General features: G+C 40.6%; 1 protein-coding gene and 1 long non-coding RNA gene across 2 annotated transcripts; one reads left to right on the top strand and one right to left on the bottom strand.

The window, feature by feature from the left end:
- Positions 1-473: 473 nt before the first annotated feature.
- LOC128615902 (zinc finger protein Gfi-1b-like) lies at positions 474-8,018 on the bottom strand. The gene is made up of 6 exons (XM_053638288.1): positions 7,481-8,018; positions 4,000-4,293; positions 3,435-3,616; positions 1,906-2,046; positions 1,550-1,715; positions 474-1,327 (listed from the first exon to the last, which is right to left on the bottom strand). Exons 2-6 carry the CDS (start codon positions 4,250-4,252, stop codon positions 1,119-1,121), a joined length of 951 nt encoding a protein of 316 aa, XP_053494263.1. The 5' UTR covers positions 4,253-4,293; positions 7,481-8,018; the 3' UTR covers positions 474-1,118.
- LOC128615903 (uncharacterized) lies at positions 1,237-19,059 on the top strand. The gene is made up of 4 exons (XR_008387313.1): positions 1,237-1,424; positions 1,553-1,649; positions 1,911-2,013; positions 18,472-19,059. It is a non-coding gene; the product is annotated as an uncharacterized LOC128615903 (long non-coding RNA).
- Positions 19,060-21,522: the final 2,463 nt, after the last annotated feature.

Genomic DNA, 21,522 nt, shown 5'->3' with positions numbered 1-21,522 from the left:
GTTCAGAGTAATTATTTATAGATTCATTAATTATAGACTGTTGACCAGAGCTCTATAGTTATTAATGTGTGTGTGTGTGTGTGTGTGTGTGTGTGTGTGTGTGTGTGGTGACTGGGACTGATGTGTGTTTCCGTGTTTCTCTCGTTCCTCACTGCCGAGACTGCATTAAAGTATATTTGTCCTTGCACAATCTTGTTCTCTTCTTATTTATGATTAAATTATTAAGTGTATTTTTCTTGTTATTTTTAATGACTGATATCATGTTAATGACTGTTTCTATGGTAACTGTAATGGAGGGGGGCACCTCTCTCTCTCTCTCTCTCTCTCTCTCTCTCTCCTGTCAGTCACAGTGACATTAGCCCAGTGTTTCCCAACAGGGGTGCTGGTCTGATGAGAGCAGTGCCATGTAAAAATCCTTCAAATGTTTCTAAAATGCTAAAATGTGTATGAAACATTGAATATATAAGATTAAAAAAATATATATATATATATATAAGACAGACACACACACACGCATAACAATGATAATAATAATTCAAAATGATATATAAAATAATAATAATTCCCCCCTCCCCCGACCCCCCCTCGCTGACCCGTCAGCAGCACGTGAACATCAGCCTGCGTGACGTATGCGTGTGTTTTATCCTCATAATTAGCGTGTGACGATGCGTGTGTAGTGCAAATGAATATGGGCAGAGTTCTTAAAAGAAAAGCTCTGGATGCTTCTGGACCATCAACTTCATCCCCATGTAGCTAACGCTCTTTAGCATTAGCGTTTGTGTAGGGTGACACAAATTTCTGGACATTTTCACAGGGTGCCGTGACTGAACCGAGGTCGGGGAACGCTGCATTAGGCAGTCATGGATGTCTGTGAGCTAATGTCTCAGAGAAAGCACGTGTTGTGTGATGGCTAGTATGTGGGAACTGCCTGGAACACATAGGTCAGAAATTGGAAGGGGAAAAAAAGAAAGCTTGAACCATTTTGTTTTTATTTGCAAATTCATTCAGAGCACACCTGTTTTAAAAAAATAATAATAAAAAAGCAGGGGGGGGGGGGGTTTCAAGACCAGATATCAAGGTCAATATACATTGCGGTTTGGGGTATTTAGCATGGAGCGCTAACTCAGGCTGCTCTGGTAGGCCGTGCTGCTGTTATTGCTGCAGTGCGTCTCCAGGTGGCGCTGCAGGTCCAGTTTCTTCTGGAAGCCGAGCGGGCAGTGCAGGCAGCGGAACGGTCTGTAGCTGCTGTGCTTCCGGCTGTGGGTGATCAGGTTGGAGCTCTGACTGAACGCCTTCCCACACACCACACACACGTGAGGCTTCTCACCTGTCAGTGACGGAGAGAAAAGGAATGAGGCCCTCAGAGACACGGAGAAGTAGCCCATAATGTCAATCGTGAGGTCACATGATCTCCATACTGCGCCGTAAGCTGCTCTCCGAGCTGTAACGTTAACAGCTGTGTATGGACAAAATGTAAACTAACTTAAAGGACCGTGAGCTAGCTACATTAGCATCCAGGTGTGTGTGTGTGTGTGTGTGTGTGTCTCACCAGTGTGTATGAAGGTGTGTTTCTTCATGTCAGATTTCTGGTGGAATCTCTTGCCGCAGTATTGACAGGGGTAAGGCCGAGTGTCTGAGTGGATCAGCAGGTGAGTGGAGAGAGTCGACGAGCGTTTAAACACCTTCCCACACACCTTACAGACAAAACTGCGCTCCTGCCACGCACACACACACGCACACACACACACACACGCACACGTACACACACAGAGTCTCATTTGTTAACCTGTACAACTTGCACTAATAGACTGGTAATTCTGTGAAGATTCTTATCCTAAAATCATATGACTAAAGCACACACACACACACACACACACACACACAGAGGTTACAGGTTTGTCTTACTTTAGCCCTGCCGTAGAAGCCGGTGGGGGGTCGGAGGCTGTGATGCTGAGTGCCGAATCCCGACCCAGTCAGTGGAATGGTGACTCTGTTGATGTGAGACCTGCGCAGGTGAGTCACCAAACCCGTCGCAGATGACAGCACCTGAGACCCGCGGAACACACAAAACCCCATTCTTTATTCCAGTTTCAACTGCAGGGCTTTTAAAGAGCTGTAAAAGCTTTCTAGTGGCTAATCAATGGCTTTAAACATTCCTGACGAGGACCAGAGTTCTAAACAGCAGTTTGGAGAAGATCAATGCTTGTAAGTTCCAGAAAGTCCTAATGAATTCGGAAAAGGTTTCTAAAAAGGGTTAAGAAATTCCCAAATTTGCTGAAAAGTTCTAAAAGTTTGGTGAACTTTGAAAAGTTAAAAAGACTTTTAAAGAATTCTAAAGCAACAAAGTTCTAAAAGAAAACTGAAAAGTTCATAAGAATTCTAAAAATTGCTAAAGGTTATAGATGGTTCTAAAGCTTGAGTTACAAGCATAACAAGTTGTTCAGAGTTGTGTAGTTGTATGAAATTGTATGGTTTTGTGTAGAGTTGTGTTGTTGGGAAGAGTTTTGTAGGGTTTCGTCGAGCTGTAAATAACTGTTGTGTAGAATTGTGTAGAGTTGTACAAAGGTGTGTTGAGTTGTGCAGCATTGTATAGAGTTGTACAGTGTTGTGTAGCATTGTGTGGAGTTGTACAGAGTTGTGTAGAGTTGTGTAGTGTTTTGTAGTTGTACCGAGTAGTGTCGAGTTGTGTAGCATTGTGTGGAGTTGTAGAGTTGAGTTCTGTAGAGTTGTGTAATGTTTTGTAGTTGCACAGAGTTGTGTAGAGTTGTACAGTTATGTAGAATTGTATAAAGTTGTGTAGAGTTATACAGCGTTATGTTGAGTTGTGCAGTGTTTTGTAGTCGTACAGAGTTGTGTAGAGTTATACAGAGTTATGTTGAGTTGTGTAGAGTTATACAGAGTTATGTTGAGTTGTGTAGAGTTATACAGCGTTATGTTGAGTTGTGCAGTGTTTTGTAGTCGTACAGAGTTGTGTAGAGTTATACAGAGTTATGTTGAGTTGTGTAATGTTTTGTAGTCATACAGAGTTGTGTAAAGTTATACAGAGTTATGTTGTGTTGTGTAGAGTTGTGTAGAGTTACACAGAGTTATGTTGAGTTGTGTAGAGTTGTGTAGAGTTACACAGAGTTATGTTGCATTGTGTAGAGTTGTGTAAAGTTATACAGAGTTATGTTGTGTTGAGTAGAGTTGTGTAAAGTTATACAGAGTTATGTTGCATTGTGTAGAGTTGTGTAAAGTTATACAGAGTTATGTTGTGTTGTGTAGAGTTGTGTAGAGTTACACAGAGTTATGTTGAGTTGTGTAGAGTTGTGTAGAGTTATACAGAGTTATGTTGTGTAGTGTAGAGTTGTGTAGAGTTATATAGGGTTGTGTAGAGTTGTGTAGTGTATTGTAGTCGTACAGAGTTGTATAGAGTTGTGTAGAGACGGTCTCACCTTCTCACAGAGTGGACATTCGCACAGTGGAGTGTTGGAGCTGTCCTGCAGCCTGTGGCTCAGCAGCACCTGCACCAGTCGCTCCAGTTCCTGCTCCCTGTGAGAGCTGAGTGTGTGGCTCAGGGGAGGAGGCCACACTGAGGTGGACACCAGGGGGCGCCCACTCTCTCCTGTCTGCTCATCTGCAGGGACACACACAGCGAGGCATCACATTTAATACACTCCTCTCATCCGCTCATCCTCAAATCCGTTCATCCTCTCATCCTCTCATCCACTTATCCACTCATCCTCTCATCCTCTCATCCACTCATCCTCAAATCCACTCATCCTCTCATCCACCCCTCCTCAAATCCACTCATCCTCTCATCCACTCATCCACTCATCCTCTCATCCTCTCATCTGCTCATCCTCAAATCCACTCATCCTCTCATCCACTCATCCACTTATCTACTCAACCTCTCATCCGCTCAACTAAACCTTCATCAGCTTTGATATTCCCTCATCTTTAATGAATATCTGAATCATTTTGATCGGAAACCATGTGATCAGACACCCTGTAGTTTACCTGTTCTCCAGAGGCCCCAGTTCTCAGCCTGGGAGGCAGAGTTCGGGCTGGTTTTCATGGAAACCCAGTGAGAGGCGGGGTAACTGGGAGCTGAATCCGTTTTTGGACTGAGCTCTAGTGCTTCAGGTGAGCTGCTCCCGGTGGACCCGTGCATGGCTCCGAGTTGTCCGTCAGAGTGGTGGGTGTGGGAGTGGGCGGAGCGGGATGAATGAGACCCCGCCCTCTTGCTCCTGACCAGAAAAGAACGAGGCATTTTTCTTAAAGAGACAGGAGGCGGAAAGACCGAACAGATGTCTAGAACAAAGAAGAAATAAAGCAGAGCGTTAGCAGGCCATGTTTCCGGCAAAGACTTTATTCATCTCTCAGACATTTTTTGCTCCAAATCTTGATTAGCTTGCCAGGTGTGTGTGTGTGTGTGTGTGTGTGTAACAGTTTCTATGTGGCTGTTGGTTGTTTTCTGTAACACAGATGACAGATATATTGTTTCATTGCTAACAGTTATCCTTCTAACAGCTTTGGTAGTAAGAGTCTCACACTGAGTTACACCAGGATGATTTATTTAACCTTTAATTAACCGCAGTTACATTCACCAGAACATGTAGTCATTAGTTTGCTGCTCACATCCACGACAAAGTGCAATAATACAGTGATTGGAGAATGTGTACGAAAATAATACTGGAAAGACCACACGCAGATTCAGATTCAAAGTCTTTAGAGCGTCGCTCAAGGAATGGAGACAATGTGTCATTTGGATCAGAGGAGAAAACATAAAGACATGAGTAACAATAAAAATATACACGTAACGTCTAGAAAATTCAATTCGTCATTTATATGTTTAACAGCGCTGTTGAGTTCTGGATCCTGATTGGTCAGGAGGTGTTGATGAGTTTTCTAGAGCAGCAGCTCTGTCAGTAGCAGCGGGTGTATATTAATGCGCTCCTTCTAATACGTTATCGTTTCTATGGCAACCGCTCATCATGTATAGTTGTGTGGAGTTGTACAGAGTTGTGTAGCATTGTGCAGAGTTGTGTTCAAAATTTCCAATTCAAATTTTATTTCTCATACGCACAACCGTACACAGTATGGCCATGCAGTGAAATGCTTTATGGATTGAGTTATGTAGAGTTGTGTAGAGTTGTAAATAATTGTGTTGAGCTGTGTAGAGTAGTTGTGCATAGTTGTGTAGAATTGTGTAGAGATGTACAAAGGTGTGTTGAGTTGTTCAGAGTTGTCTAAAGGTGAGTAGATTTGTACAGAGCTGTACAAAGTTGAGTAGATTTGTACAGAGTTGTGTAGATTTGTACAGAGTTGTATAGATTTGTACAGAGTTGTGTAGAGTTTTGTGGAATTATCATTTCTATAGCAACAGCTCATTCATGGGGACCTGTACAGCAGATGCTCCACGTGATCTAAGGCTAAATCATAAAGAGATGATAAAAGCGTGTGATTTAAAAAGAACGTGTGTAGTCATCGATACGGTGAAGTTTCTCCCCAAGGACGCGTTTATTAAACGCTGATGGAAGGAGTCTCCAGTGTCAGAGCTTTGAAACAGTCACAGGTAAAGCTTTAAGTTTTCTGACAGGACTGAGGAGTTTCCCTTCTCTCTGTGTGTGTTTTTTCTCTCGGTAACGCAACATGCTGCATTATCCATCCATCCATCCATCCATCTTCTATACCACTTTATCCTTTTCAGGGTCACGGGGAACCTGGAGTCTATCCCAAGGAGCATCGGGCACGAGGCGGGGTACACCCTGGACAGGGTGCCAATCCATCGCAGGGCACAATCATACACACACTCACACACCCATTCATACACTACGGACACTTTAGACACATCAGTCAGCCTACCATGCATGTCTTTGGACTGGGGGAGGAAACCGGAGTACCCGGAGGAAACCCCCACAGCACGGGGAGAACACGCCACGCTGCATTATTTTTATCTTATTAACTACGACAGAGAGAAAAAGAGGAGTGTATTTGTTCTCTATGAGGAGCGTGCTGTTAAAGGAAAATAATTCCCTTCAGGTTTGTAACAGCATGTCTGCTTCATTTCACCTCCAGGTCACTGATATTGACTTTTTTACCCCCTATAACAGCACAACACCGAGGGGATTATTCCTTAAATAACGCAGCGTCATCGCCAATCTCACGCTCCCACCCAAACCGAGTCCAAAGCTTCGTTAGGTTTGTGAACATCAGAGGACAAAAATATTGAACTTAAGTCAGACTTAAACGAGAACCACGTCTGGTATAATCAGCGCTTACGTTAAAAAAAAAAAAAAATTAAGAAGTGCTATTCACAATTCTTTGGATACTATTTGTTGTATTTCCTACAGTGTCTCCTATATGATGCAGTGTGGTTTCAGCGCACACACACACACACACACACACACACACACACACACCTGTGCGATTCAGTTAGGAATCCGAAGCCTGAGGTTTAGGTTTTTACCCAGATACACACCGTAGCCTCTTCCAGCTGCACACAGCCTCGAGTTCAACATTTCTCTCACTACAAAACTCACAACTCCACTAAAATCCGCTTAATAAACGCCAAACTGTGATTACATATCCACTCTGACATCCTCACACACACGCAGGGGTTCAGAAACGTACACACGCTTCAATTATAACACAATCAGAGCTGCAAATCCGTTAGATCTGAATATTCTCTGTTAATCGATTCCAAGCTCTCTTGCTGTGTTCAATTCAATTCAATTCAATTCAATTCAATTCGATTCAACTCAGTGAGGTAGACCTCACAAAGTGGTTCATGTCTTAAATTGCAAAATTACTAAAATGACAAAATTACTAAAGACCATGTCCATTGTTAAAAGCACTATACAAATAAAATAAAATTGAATTGAATTGAATTAATTCTATTTTCATTGCTGTTATAAAGTTTATAGTTAGCCTGTCATAAACTGTATGCAAAGAAATGTACAAATCATTGTGTGTGTGTGTGTGTGTGTGTGTGTTTAGTTTTTAGAAAAATTCTCTTCCTCGGAAAAACAGCCACATTTTTATATTTTAAACGCGAAATTAATCTGAAATCAATTTTTAGCTACAACTGAATCATTTCGAAATGTATGACACAATTATGACGGTGAAATATTTTTAAAACAATCACCGGGCACAGAGTCGTAATCTCACCTCATTAATCGACTTGTGATATGAAATCTATCGTTTTTACACAACGCAGATCAAACGAGGCGATATAACATCATCCTGCTGTTCATCCTTATATAATTTTACACGCTTGCAGATAAACTCTGTGAATAAAACCTGTGTACTGTAGTGAACGTGTCAAATAAATACGCTTCAGTAGTAAGCATGATGAATAATTATTATATGAATACATATTATTATTATTATTATTATTATTATTATTATTATTCATGTTAAATCTGTAGACCTGTAACACGCAGGAGATTTCTGTTGCAAACTGCTGAGGTTAAATCTGTTTTTATTTCTCACTTACCTCTGAAGTCACCAGCGGGACCTGAAGCCTGGTGAGAGCGTGTGTGAGTGTGTGAGTGTGTGAGTTTGTGTGGTGGTGGTGGTGGTGTGTTTGCTTATATGTGTGTATGTGTGTTCTCTGTTTTTGTACAGTCATCACACGATTGAGAGCTAATGTGATTGAACCAGACTGAGGTTGGACTGAGAGTGTGTGTGTGTGTGTGTGTGTGTGTGTGTGTGTGTGTGTGTGTGTGTGTGTGTGTGTGTGAGAGAGAGAGAGAGAGAGAGAGAGAGAGAACTTACGAGAAAAAAAATGAAGTTTGTGAAGCGATGGAATGAAAGTATAAATAATTACAGACGATGTTTATTCCGCAAACACGTTCGACTAAATAAAATAGTTTTAGTTTTAAAATAAATTCTATTTCTATTTCAAATTCTAATTCTTTTTTTTTTTTTTTTTTGTTCAACTTCATACATTGGAGTTGAGTTGAAGCTCAGGTTTGAAGAAGCAAATGTATGTAAGAAAGCTGATCTTATTTTAAACGTAGATCTTAAATGCAGTTGGAGAAGTCGGAGCTCGAGACCACAGACTCTGGTCACTACACGTTGGATAAAGGGTTAGTTCAGAGTAATATCAGGATCAAAGAGGGGCCAGATCTTACATACACTTATAACACAACGATCCATATTGATATTTAACAAAGAATAATAATTTAAAAAAGTATAATAATTGTTATGGTGCAGTTTTCAGTACAACGCTGATTACGATTATTTCGCATTTTCCGGAAGGAGTCTCCAGTGCCAGCGCTTTGTGATAGCCAGAGACATTTCCGGAAAGTCTTCAGGATGGAGGAGTTTACGCTTCGCGGTCTTTCGCTAACATGACCCGCTGTGTTTTTCTGTCTTATGAACTCCAAGACACAATGAGGGAGTTACTGTTTATATCTGCTGTAATTACATGTAGGTAAACAATGCCTAAAAACTACAACATGTTCTTGAATTAATCACGTTTCATTTAATTAAGTAACGTTTGCTGAGGTAACGGTCTTTAGCGAAACACTTTTTAATATATTACAGCACTTTAATGTATTTATTTGCCGTTCTGGACCATTTTGTTGTTTGGTTTGTTCAAACAAAAGAAAGTACAAAAACCTTGACAGTTAAACTACAAAAGATGTTTTTTACACTGTTACGTTATGGAATGATTATTATTATTATTATTATTATTATTATTATTATTATTAGTGATAGAACATTTCTAGAACTAGAAACTGGTCAAACAAACTACACGCTACAAACTACATGTTTCCGAACCCATCTCTTTAAATACGCAACACACTGAGACTCTTAACTTCTTCACGTTCTCTGAAAACTGCTGATAAGTTTACGACTTCCTCAAACTGTTGGTCAGAAGGTGAGAAACTGTGCGCTGATGGCTCTGGAGACAGCAAAACAAAGCATTTTTAAACTAAAGCTGACACCCCCCCCCCCCCCCCCCCACCGACTCTCAGCACACACACTGACCTTCTATTGATTTAACAATTAATAATGCAGTTAATTAATGCTATACTGCAATGGTCTAATCAGCCAATCGTGTGGCAGCAGTGCAACGCGTAAACACGCTCAGATACGGGCCAGCAGCTTCAGTTAATGTTCACGTCAACCATCAGAACAGGGGAAAATGTGATGCCAGTCATTTTGGCCAATCTCTTGATTGTTGGAGTCAGACAGGCTGGTTTGGGTATTTCTGTAACTGCTGGTCTCCTGGGATTTTCACACATGACTGTGTCGAGAGTTTAACTCAGAATGGTGTGGAAAAAAGAGAGAAAAAACATCTTGTGAGTGAAAGTTCTTCTGACAGAAACGCCTTGTTGGATGAGAGAAGTCAATGGAGAATGGCCAGACTGGTTGGAGCTGACGGAAGCTGTCTGTGCTCGTGATAGAATGCACAAAAGACAACATCAGGTTCTTCTCCCGTCAGTCAAGAACAGCAATCTGAGGCTAAGATGCTCACTACGGTTGTAAAAAAAAAAAAAGTGCTTATTTAAGTTACTATGGACTTCCTGTCAGCTCAGACAAGTCTAGTCATTCTCCTCTGATCTGTCTTGTTGTTTTTAATTGAATACATGCGGATTCCTTGTGAGGACCAGCCAAATGTCTCCACGAGCATAGGAATACGTGACATTTGATGTTGTAAGGGACATTTGGCTGGTTGCCATGAAGCTCAAAAGACTTCCTTTTTCTTGTTATTAGTGCCACATGCTGTATTTGAGATAATTTATCAGTGCGGTGTCCTAAAAGTGTGTAAGGAAAGCTTGCATAAGATCCCTTTCACAGCTCTACTGAAAACAGAAGTCGATTTCTGCATGACATTTGCAGATTTTTTGAGGGGTTTTTTTGTGATGTGATGATTTTGGGAAGCTCAGCTCTTGTCAAACCGATGTGAAGTGTAAAGACTTTTACCAGAACAGAGCTGATTCTTACTGGGCATTTTTTTTTTTTACAGCATCGCAAGCTGTAATGTCCCTAACCGACCGAGAGCTCAGATACAACAGCACATCCTGTAGCGTGATGTTTACACTTCTGTTAATTCGCGAAAGCCGCTTTTTATCCGAAGTGACTTACAGGTGAGAAAAGGTGTAGGAAATAGTTACCTATCAGCGGCTGTAGAGCGAGTGATTGAGCAACACTCCTGTAAGATGAATCACCACAGCATGGGCTAAAATAAACCTTCACCCACACCAAACGTTCATGAGAACTTCTTCCTGTGGTTTTGAGTGTGATTTCTATGAAGATTAAAGAAGATTGTTAGCTAATCTTTCCTTCAGATGATCTTACCAAAGCTGCACTCCCCCCATAATAACTGCTTATATGATCTGTTAAATGGAACCAAAATATAACACTCATTTAAAAATATCTCGTAAATGGCTTAGATTTTTTGGGGGGCGAATGATTTATCGATTGTGGTGTCATTTATTTCTTGTAACTCTTAGACCTTGCATAACAAATCTGCATTTTGCTCTTGACTGTCTAACATGGTTGTTGTTGTTGTTGTTGTTGTTGTTGTTGTTGTTTTTAGCATAGAATTAGCAAATACACAAAATGTTGTTAACTAGCCATCGTGCTCAGGGCCGGCCCTGACCAGTTTGGGGCCCTAGGCAAGATTTTAGCTGGTGCCCCTTGCGTCGCAGCCAATTCCACCACCGATCATTGTGTTCATACACTCACACAGAAGCGGCATTTTTTCTTTATGTCTTGGATATTTTCTTTCATTTAGAAACAACCCCCTGATGTCTGCCGTTGGCCCAGGGTCTGCAGGGGTGAGATTCAAATATTTCAAAAGTGCATCTGAAGAGAGAACAGGAGTATATGGTTGTTACATTATATTAATAAAACAGCGGCTGATGGTGAAACAATACACAATAATAGCACTTAAGCCACATTTTAACCTAAACACAAATAGCAAGAGTAATTACGCTTAGCATTCATACACAAAACATGTATTCAATGAGTACTTCTAGCTAGCTAGCTATTTAAATGCACCGGACCAGAGTGACACTGAGGGCAACCGAAAAAATAAGCTATGTAGTTATATTGTTGTGCAGGCTTTTCACTTTTTTATCGTATTAAAATAGTATTACCAAATAATAACAACAACAACAACAACAACAACAATAATAATAATATTAATAATAATAATCATCATCATCATCATCATAAATAAATAAATAAATAATCAATCACTCATTTGGTGCCCCCTATGGGTGGACGGCACCCCTAGCATTTGCCTAATCTGTTTATGCCAGGGGCCGGCCCTGACCATGCAGATGGCATTAACGACATTACAGACAGTCTAATGATGTACTTTCAATTTATTTTTAAATCTATGATTTACTTTTAATCTATAGGTTGTGTAACAGTTGTGTAAATGACTTCACCAGCCAATATCCCAATATCATTGAAAACAAAGAAAAAAAGAGTGAGACACTTATTTTTCTTCGCTTTCTAATTCCCCTGATCTTCAGGAAGTTTGGAAGATGCAGCATCATGTTCAACGGGATATTCCAGATATTTATTAAAGAACGTTATATACATTACATTATATACGTTACATAACATTCATAGCTACTTTTAATGTTGTGGAATGTCACAAAGTGTTTTATTCCTCTTATACCAAAGCAATTTGCCAACAATTTCATTGAAAAACTTTTCAGTTAAGGACATTATACTCGAGGCCAGTTGAGGCATACAGTTAAGGCCAAAGGTTTACATACACCTAGGCTAAAGATATTCAATTTCAGTTTTTCATAACTCCATAACTTGGAAAAGTCCAAGCAACTCAGCCAAGACCTCAGAAGAAAAAACTGTGGAAGTCGGGTTCCTCTTTAGAAGAAATTTCGAAACAACTGAAGGTAACACGAGCATCTGTACAAACAACCTGATGCAAATATTGAAATCATGGGTGCACACAGATGCTCAATCATTCAGGAAGGAGGCACAAATGAACCCCCAGGGATGAATGAACTTTGATCCAAAACATTCAGCTGAACCCCAAGACAGCAACAAAGGAACTGGTGAAGGAGTCGTAGGCATCAGGTACCAAAAATATGTGCATCCACAATTAAGAGAGTTTTACATCAACACCCAGATAGCATCCGGATGTGGGCCACTTCAGGCAGTGATGCGGCACTGCGGGCCTTCTTCTGGCCTGGACGAAGTGGCTCACATGAAAAATAGCAAATCTGGCCCAAATATCCCAAATCATAAGCGGGCCTTTTTAGGTAAAGATGCAGTGCTCTGGACGTGACCCTAAAGTGGCCCATGTGGTGAATAGTGAAATGTGGGCCACCTTTGGCAAAAATGTGACACATGCGTCATTGCTATGGCTTGCTTGTAGACCAAATCTGTCAAACAGGAGCGGAAGGCTATAACAATAGTTTAATTCAAGTTCAGCAATGCAACCAAATACTAACAAACTGTATGCAAACGTTTGAGCCCCTGAAAAGCTGATATAGCAAATAAAAGCTGAAATAAATCTGTCTCTTGGCTATTATTTTGAAATGTCCTCTTAATGGAATTAAAGTAGACGCCCTAACTGACTTTACACAGGGAATGTGAGATAACATAATGTGTGGAGTTTGAATGACTTTCGCCTAGGGGTATGTAAACTTTTGGACTCAACTGTACATGAAACTAGTTAATAAGACCAAAAAAAAAAAACCTCAGCATGTCAGGTAACAGAGAAACTGCAAAAGCCTGAAGACTTTCCCATGCCAGAAAAGAGATATGAAGAGTTGACACTGGAGACTCCTTCCATAAATGGTACATATGTTAATTGTTAGAGATAACTTCACCATATCAGCAATTACACAGGGCCTACAGAGGCTTTTCCACAGAGCATTAATAGCCGAGCTAGCACTGCTCACAATAGGGATGAGTTTGTATTGTATATCTGAAGTTCATTTTCAGCCTCAAGCTCATCAGGTGTCTCTCTCTCTCTCTCTCTCTCTCTCTCTCTCTCTCTCTCTCTATCTGTAGCAGTGTATGTTGTGTGGTGCTTGTGGCGAGGGAAAGCGAGTGAGGTGCAGCTGGCGCAGGCGATGTGGCGGGTTGTTCTGCGGATAAGAAGAGCTGTGGAGCGTTTTGGGGGAGATGGAGGGGCACGGGGCGGGGGGCATGTAGTGGGGGAGCTCGGTGGGCTTCTCTTCATCCCTTGATCTCTTTGTTTTCCTGCCTGCCAACAATGCCTCTTTCTAGGAACTTGAATGTCAGGGGTTTGGGGTTGAGAAGGAAGGGGGGTTGTGTGTTTGTGAGAAGTATTTGAATGTTCCATGCCAAAGCCATGATGTTGTTCTCTTTGGTATGAAAATACAACTGAATGCAGTAATGTTTAAGAAGAGCTGGTGCGGTCTGTACACCTCTCTTTAAAGGTCATAGGAGGAATCGAAATATTTTACACGGTTTCGTTCGATTCAGTTTTATTCGTGTAGTGACGTTGTCGCAGAGCAACGTTACAGAAACCTGAAATTTGCTTATTCAGACTTCTACTAATGTAACTAACAAGTAATGGAAGTTTATCTCACCCAAAAATCCCTCATGTAAATGTCTGCGCCAGTCTGCATCCAGTTGTTCCGTGACGTCACACAGATGTGCTGATGCGGTTTAGGACACGGCGTGACTTCCTGAACATGAATAAAATTTCACTGTGCAGCCACAAGTACAATTTTTGCTTGGCACAGTTTGGTATCGCTTCAACTCCACATTAAAGGGGAAACTGTAGCAGAAATCTTCTTTCAGTGCGAAACTAAAGAAGAAAATATTCATAACCATAATGATGATCTTATCAGTCCTAAATAGTATCTTCTAACTAACCAGCCTATCTTGCTCGTTAGAATATATTTATTGATATCAGTAATGCAGATGAAATAAAGATCAGTGCGCCTGCCGAAGAGGAGGTTGTTTGTCTTTTTGACTGAATGCCTTTTCATGGGAAAGGAGCTAATGCATGCTCAAGAAGTCACTAGAAGTCAACAGATGATGTCATAAGCTAATTTGCATATTCAATGAATCATCATACTCATTTGAATATTGGTCGATGAAGAACAATGATGATCAGTGATTAGTCATCGGGAACAAGGGCACTCAGTGATTCGGTCATTGGGAAGAGTGGTAATCAGTGACTGATCACTGGGAACAGTGGTGATCAGTGATTGGTTGTTGGGAACAGTGGTGATAAGTGATTGGTCATTTGAAATAAGATAAGATAAGATAAGATAAGATAAGATAATACTTTATTAATCCCCAGATGGAGAAATTAGGGAAATAGTGGTGATCAGTGATTGGTCACTGGGAACAATAGTGATCGGTGTTTGTTTGTTGGGAACAGTGGTGATCAGTGATTGGTCATTCGGAATAGTGGTGATTAGTGATTGGTCGTATTGAATATCAGCTTATAGTAGCACATCTCACTCAGGCTTTACACACTGGTGGTGATTTGAGCAAACCTGTACTCTGAACTCATATAAGCAGCAGCTGTGATGTGAGCTGTAGAGTGGTCTAGAATGCAGGAGAGTCACTAGCGTCTGCTCAAAAAGTCACTAGATTTGTCATTAGGATCATTTTTTAAATAGAGTTACTAAAGGAGTCTAAACAATTCCCAGATCTAGTGGCAAAGTGTCTGCTTTGGCCTCACTGGCCTCAGTTCAAGTGGTGTATCATTTTACATACAGATGTTTCATCCTTCATGTTTGTTTTTCTAGCTTGCCCCCAACTTTTGTTGACGTCACACAGTACTTGAAAAGTTTAATTTTTTTCATCCTTGGAACCAAAAAAACCCCCTCCATCCGCACGTTTTAAAAGCAGCTGCTTGCAGTAGGATTACATGTAAAATGTGCGCTGACGGTTTTGGGGAAAAAATGAGCAGTGTGAGAGCAGCCTAAAGTTGGACAAGTTCAATTTAAAGAAAATTTTCCGATGCCGTATAGACTCTACGGCTGAGACGGAGCGATTGTGTACCATCACTCAGTGCACATACATACTGACATCATGTGGTTTCTGAGGAGTAAACCTACAATCATATGGGCGCTTTGGTGCTCTGAGTGGTCTCAGTGGTGATATTGAGCTGTGTGTATGTGTGTGTGTGTTTGTGTAAATGATGAGGTTATTGGTAAAGGCTGTGGTTTGAATAAGGGAATGAGGGGAAGATTGAAATACACAGTGTGTCACTTTCCCACGGCCCACGGCACACTGCTTACTCTTGCCCTTTCAACCTCTCATCCTCTTTCTTTCCTTTATCACACTGTTTCTTATTCTTGCCATCATCACACCCAACTGCTTACACTTTACACTCCCTCTCTCTTTGTCTCTCTCTCTCTCTCACTCGCGCTCTGCCCTCATCTGCCTGCTGACTACACAGGCAAAATATACATCATTAAATATGCATTAAATAAATAAATAAATAAAGGAAAATGGAAAAGAGGTGACTAGACATATAGACAAAAATAAATAAATAAATAAAACTGTTTATGGCTGTTACTTATTAATATATGTAACAGATTTATTAGTAGAGCCTTTATGTTTGAAACATACTTCTTTAATTAAATCATAAATGATGATAATAAATCAGTGAGAACAATCGAATTCATGCTGTTGTTGTTACAATGTAAAATACTCAATGCAATAATCTCTCACAATCACTGAGGAAATCCCGTTACATTTTCTATTCTATTCAGTATTAGTGGCTCGGTGTGGGCAGACATAGCTGACTTCATCTCTCGCTATTTCTCATCCTCCTTTCTCATCCTCTCACTCCGTCTCTCTTTCTGGACTTTCTTGCTCTTGCTCTGAGAAGAATGTGTGGGAGGCCGGGGGTGTGTGAACGCTGCCTTTCACCCGTACTCAAGACCTTTGAGTTGCACAGAGACATCATGCTGTCTCTCTCCAGGTCTTGCGTGTTGTATTTGAGACCTGGGTGTAGCCCTGCGTCATTTTATAGCACCTCTAAAAATCAAAACCGAATCGTAAGGTTCCTGGACATCCCCACCACTCATCCATCTGAGACGTATAAACCCACCGGGCACAGCTCCAAGCCACACGTGGAATACTCAGTGACACGATACACGTGGACTCCAATTCAGATATAAGCTGCATGAAAGACCCATAAACCAAAACCCTTCCTGTATTCATGACTTGCGGGAAAAAATTAGTTGACAGAAACAAGCCTCCGTACAATTAATACAAACGTGTCGTGCTGCTGTAGGAAGATATCATCTGCAGAGTTGTTGTCGATTGTTTTCATCCTAAAGTGCTTTGCAGCTCTTATACCACAGTCGCTGAGCAACAGTTTCATTTTTTCATTCAATCACCACATCATTTAATAAGCACCTTTGTATATTCAACCATTCGCCACTATTAAAGGAATACAGTACAATCAAAACATGGAAATGAAACAGTCCTGCTCTTTACCCCATTTTCATGTGCTCCCAGAAATGATGCCATGTTGTTGCTGGGGTTTTTTTTTTTTTTTTTTAAATCTTTTTTCCCCCTTTATTATGCATATTATCCGATTTCAATCACTCCATCAATCCAATCTTTCAGATCTGGGATTTTGGGGCATTTCGGGTTATGTAGAATCATCCAGCTGTAAGAAAACCAATCTTAATAAGGACATTTTTTTTTTGGCCACGTTGGGTATCACCGATATATCTCCAAGAAGGCATAGTCACGGTTCCAGAGGTAAATTAACCCCCAGCCTCCTTCCATAAATGTCAAATAAACACATTGTACATACAGTACAGTGGTGGGTAAAGGAGACTGTAATGAAGCTTGACTCTAACAGGTACGATTACAGTCCAGTTATGTTATAACTTAAATGTTTGGTTTTTTTTTAAGCTAAACTACATCCACATTTCTGTTATGAAAGGTGCACAAGGTACGAACGGTACAGTTTAGTACCCTTTTCCTCTGAGAGTCTATAAACATTTAAAACGTGGTTTACACAGGAAACGTTCTGCACCTTGCAGATCAATCCTTACTTTTGTGTAAACTTAAGCTTGCTAAGTAATGAAAGTGCTAACACTACAAAACAAGAAGCAGATTAGAAAAAAAAAAACTTTCATAAAGACACATTAAAATCTAAAAAAAATAAATAAAAGGAAAATAAAAATAAAAATAAAAAAAGGTCCAGACATGCTCAAGAAACAGCATTTAGCTTTAGTGAAGTTATCTGGAGAGCAAAAACCAGGAACGGGAAGGAGACGAAAGCGGTTGTGTACGATTCCATCCTCCTCCTTGATGGGCATCAGCACCTTAACGTTAGCATGCAGTGCTAATTCAGGTGCTGCACACAATCTGAGTATCGTGACTGAGCTAACAACACCGATGCTGAAATCTCATGTGGTCATGAGGAGAAGACGGATTCTACCGCACGGCGTTTATTAACAAATCCATTATGAATTCAATATAAAAAATAACGTGTCTTTCTAGTAGACGTGGGACCATCGGGTCATTGTTTCACAAGCCCCAAGTCAAGACTCAAGTTCAAGTCAAGTTCCAGCTTTACGTTCCGCTTCCTAAACAAATCATAATGTGTTCTTGGCGGTTACTATAAAACTGAGATGAGGTGTACAAGGTGTCCCAAAAGTCTCCATACAGTTAGTGACTGTGTTTGCCGGCACCATGTTGGTTGTGCCTTCGTCAGTGGATGTTCGTGGATGTCCACTTCTTCTCGGTTAATACGTCTGGCAACAGTGTTCGCCGTGCTTCCCGTTAAAGTCCGTTGCAACCTTGCGACAGCTTCCCGATCCAGCCATGAGAATGATTTCAATACGTTCTCCTTTTTTAAAAAAAAAAAAAAAAAAAACAAGTGTTCATTTCCCCCATGTGTGGAGATGTCTGGGTCACCCTGCATACTGTTTTCACTAGAGTTCTCGTCTTTATCGGTTCAAGTTGTTGCTTTTGCATTCTGATGTTCTTAAACCACAGGTTCTACATGTTGCAACACTTTTCTCTGTGCAAACACAATCTTTGTAGGTGAAAGCTACTGTCTGTGGGAGCATGGCTGCCGCAAAGGGCCCGTCTGTCTGAACGGCTCAACTTTGACCAAGTTCTATCAAACCTTAAGAAGTCAAAGGGCTCGAGTCCAAGCGAAGTCACGAGCCATGGAGGTCAACGTCAAAGTCGAGTCACGAGTCTTTTTTACTCATGTCCAAGTCATGTGACTTGAGTCCACAACGCTGCTTTCTAGATTATCGCCAAAGTAACTAAAGTAACTGAGAGACTATGAATGTAAATTAGCATGAACACGTCGCTAAAAATTTTAATTAGCATTGACGTGTCACTCAAAGCGTAAAATTAATATTAACATGCAATTAAAAGCGTACATTAGCATGAATATGTCTCCTCTCACTGTCAAAGTATTTAGAAAAGTAACGGGTTCTGAGCGTGTATGTTGCATTCATTGTTTTTTTTTGTTTGTTTTTTTGCTTCTCCTCTGCTTGTTTATCATCATTTCAGATTCATTTTATTGCAACTGGAGGCTCCAGCCTGGAGACTGCTGAGGATGGTACCGCTTGAAGTACCATGAAAATGGTTTTGGACTCCAATTCCACGTGGACGTTCTCGCTGTGGTTGCTGGGACTACGGTTGCAGCGATGGTCTTGGGACTGCAATTACCACATGCAGTTTTGCACTCAGGTCTCCTTTAGTGAACAGTGGACTAGTTCAACAAACAGACTTCATATTAAACCATAATGAACTTTCTTTTACTTTCACACTATCCGTCGTTCCCCAGATGAGGACGGGTTCCCTTCTGAGTCTGGTTCCTCTCAAGGTTTCTTCCTCAGATCATCTCAGGGAGTTTTTCCTCACCACCATCACCACCGGCTCGCTCAATAGGGATAAATTCACACTCTTAAAATCTCTATCCTGTGTTTATATGTTTCTGTGAAGCTGCTTTGAGACAATGTCCATTGTTAAACGCGCTCTAGAAATAAAACTGAATTGAATTGAAAAAATGTAAATTTGGGGCTGAAAAGAATGAAGGATGCTGACTGAGCCGGCTGTGTACCAGAGATTACTGGCTAGAGTAATGATTAGCGTTAGTGCAGCTAATATGGATCACTATGTACTTTTTAAAAACAGTAAGAGCGTGACAGTAACGGAGGACGACATGACGGCTGAAATGATCAGCAGGATGCTCCAGGCGCTGCAGTTTAACAATATTTAAATCACTCGGAATCGACTAAATCGGTTCTTTTTAGAACATGGACTCTTTTTACATTTAATAAAAAATCTTTTAAAATATATTTTTCAGATATACTACAGAATATTCCCAGGCTAAGACGTGTACACGGAACCCTTATTCTGTATTCATAAACGATTTGATTAAAAACGAGAGCAACCTATTCATGAGTATGTGCCAAGCAAAACAAGACATTTATTTCTTTTTAAATCTCAAAATTATAAACTGATGAACATGAGTCAGAATTTATAAAACGGCGCTGCTGTGCAAGCAGCCAGCTCATGATCCAGCCACTGAAACAGACATGAAGAAGACCATAAAAATACTTCGCGCCTTTATCAGGAGGGACAGATGACTGATATGACTGGCTGTGTGGGTTGTGTCAGCTCGACGATAAGCATCATTACACCGGATTAGAGCATTTCTCACAATGAGGTCATGACAGATTTCTTCATTACTGTACACCGAGGTCAAAGGTGAAGCACAGTTTTCTGAGATGATCAGGACCTGAGAAATGGCTTCCGATTCAGGAGATAATCCTGTATGAGGTACCAAAAACGCCGAGCCTCAAAAAACAAAACAACAGAAAAGCTTTTTGTCTTAAAACCGTGTTAAAGACCTGAGATGCAACACCTAGCTAAAACTAGGTATGAAACCTAATTCATTGCACTGGTTACATCTCATACTGGTGCAAATGCATTGATTTCATTTAAAAACCTTTGACAAACAGTACAACTTGTGGCACCATTTAAGAGAGCACTGTCAGAATAAGCCCCAAGTCCCAGGTGTACACATCATTAAAAAAATGCCTCTAACAGCTGTCCAGGTAACCAAGGTCAAAGGTTGAGCCTGTCCAATAGAAGATGGCGTAGAAACGTAAGAAAAATCGCTTGCAACTCAGATAAACAATAAACTATAGAAACCCTCATAGAATTTGTAATGCTTTTAATAGTTATAATGGGAATTGTATTGGTTTTAATGGAATCTGGTAATCGACTGGTCTATTTTTATATCTTTTGGACACCATTATGGACCTATAATGGTAATGGTTTAAATGGCTAACAGCTGATGGTTTGTAATGGTATTTGTAGTGGAAACCATTAGAATTTCTATGATGTTTTTTTTTGTTTTTTGGGGTTTTTTTTTCTCAGCAGGGAGGGCCTGAACAAGAGCATCCTAACAGGAACCCTTACAGGAACATCACATCCATTTCACACGTGATCACGCGTTTTTGTTGTTGTTTTAGTTTTAACATGCGCTTATGTGAACGATTATGCGAGGGTGCATTTCGACACGGCCTTAAATCGCACATGGGAATTCAACTAAACGCGCCTGGCGTTGTCTGGATAATACGTGACCGGACGAAGAAAAAAGAACGACTTCTGCGAGAAAATCGCGTCTGAAAAAAACGAAACCTTGTGACCTACATGTAAAAAAAAAAAAAAAGGACATTATAAATGTTTATAATGTGTAAATATATCTAAAGAGAGAGAGAGACAGAGAGAGATGCCTAGATGCCTTACATATGAAAAATATGATAAACATGTTATAAGTGTAAAAAAAAATCATATGTGAAAATAAATACTGCATGTGAGAAACGCGTGAAGTGTGAAATTTCACACGTGCAATTATGTGAAGTTCGTGTGTCTTTTCTGTAAGGCTTATTTTAGGGTTTGCTTGCATGTTTCATGTCGCACTGTCCTCTGCAAAACACTTCCCCTCTTATCTACACGTTGGTGTTATTCTAATGCAAACACACTCACACACACAGATGCGCACAATATGATGAGCGTGAAGGTAGCTGCGATGAGATGAATCTGAGAGTTACACTACTCAGCTTGCATGTATTCTTGCAGATATACGAATCTGGCCTCTGAGTGCTGACACCTGTATCTGTGTGTGTGTGTGTGTGTGTGTGTGCATGATATTTTTGGAAGAGGCGTGTGTGTGTGTATGTGAGGGCTTTCTGTAACACTCACCACACCCTGCCTTGCCCTGCTCTGAGTTAATGGGTGAGATTGTTTGAAGAGAGGATGAGGTGTGAAACCACAAGTCCAGTGAAGGACAGCAACTCTTGCATGCAAGCACACACACACACACACACGTTTATATTTTCTGACTCCTACTCAGCATAAGCTGTGTGTATCAAAGCAGATTTCTGACATCAGGTTGAATCTCACTTTGCATCGCTTTGTGTATGTGAGCTGCTGTGGTTTTATTGAGATTTTCAGATAGTGTGTTTCGAGAACAAGCGTGAACTGAACATGTTTTGTATATTACTGACCTATCATTTCTTCTGTCTTGCTGCTAAAGAGTTAACATCA

The sequence above is a fragment of the Ictalurus furcatus genome, chromosome 12, assembly GCF_023375685.1.
Source record: "Ictalurus furcatus strain D&B chromosome 12, Billie_1.0, whole genome shotgun sequence".
NCBI lineage: Eukaryota > Metazoa > Chordata > Actinopteri > Siluriformes > Ictaluridae > Ictalurus > Ictalurus furcatus.
The sequence above is the reverse complement of the archived record's forward strand: the minus strand, read 5'-3'. Positions and strand labels throughout refer to the sequence as shown.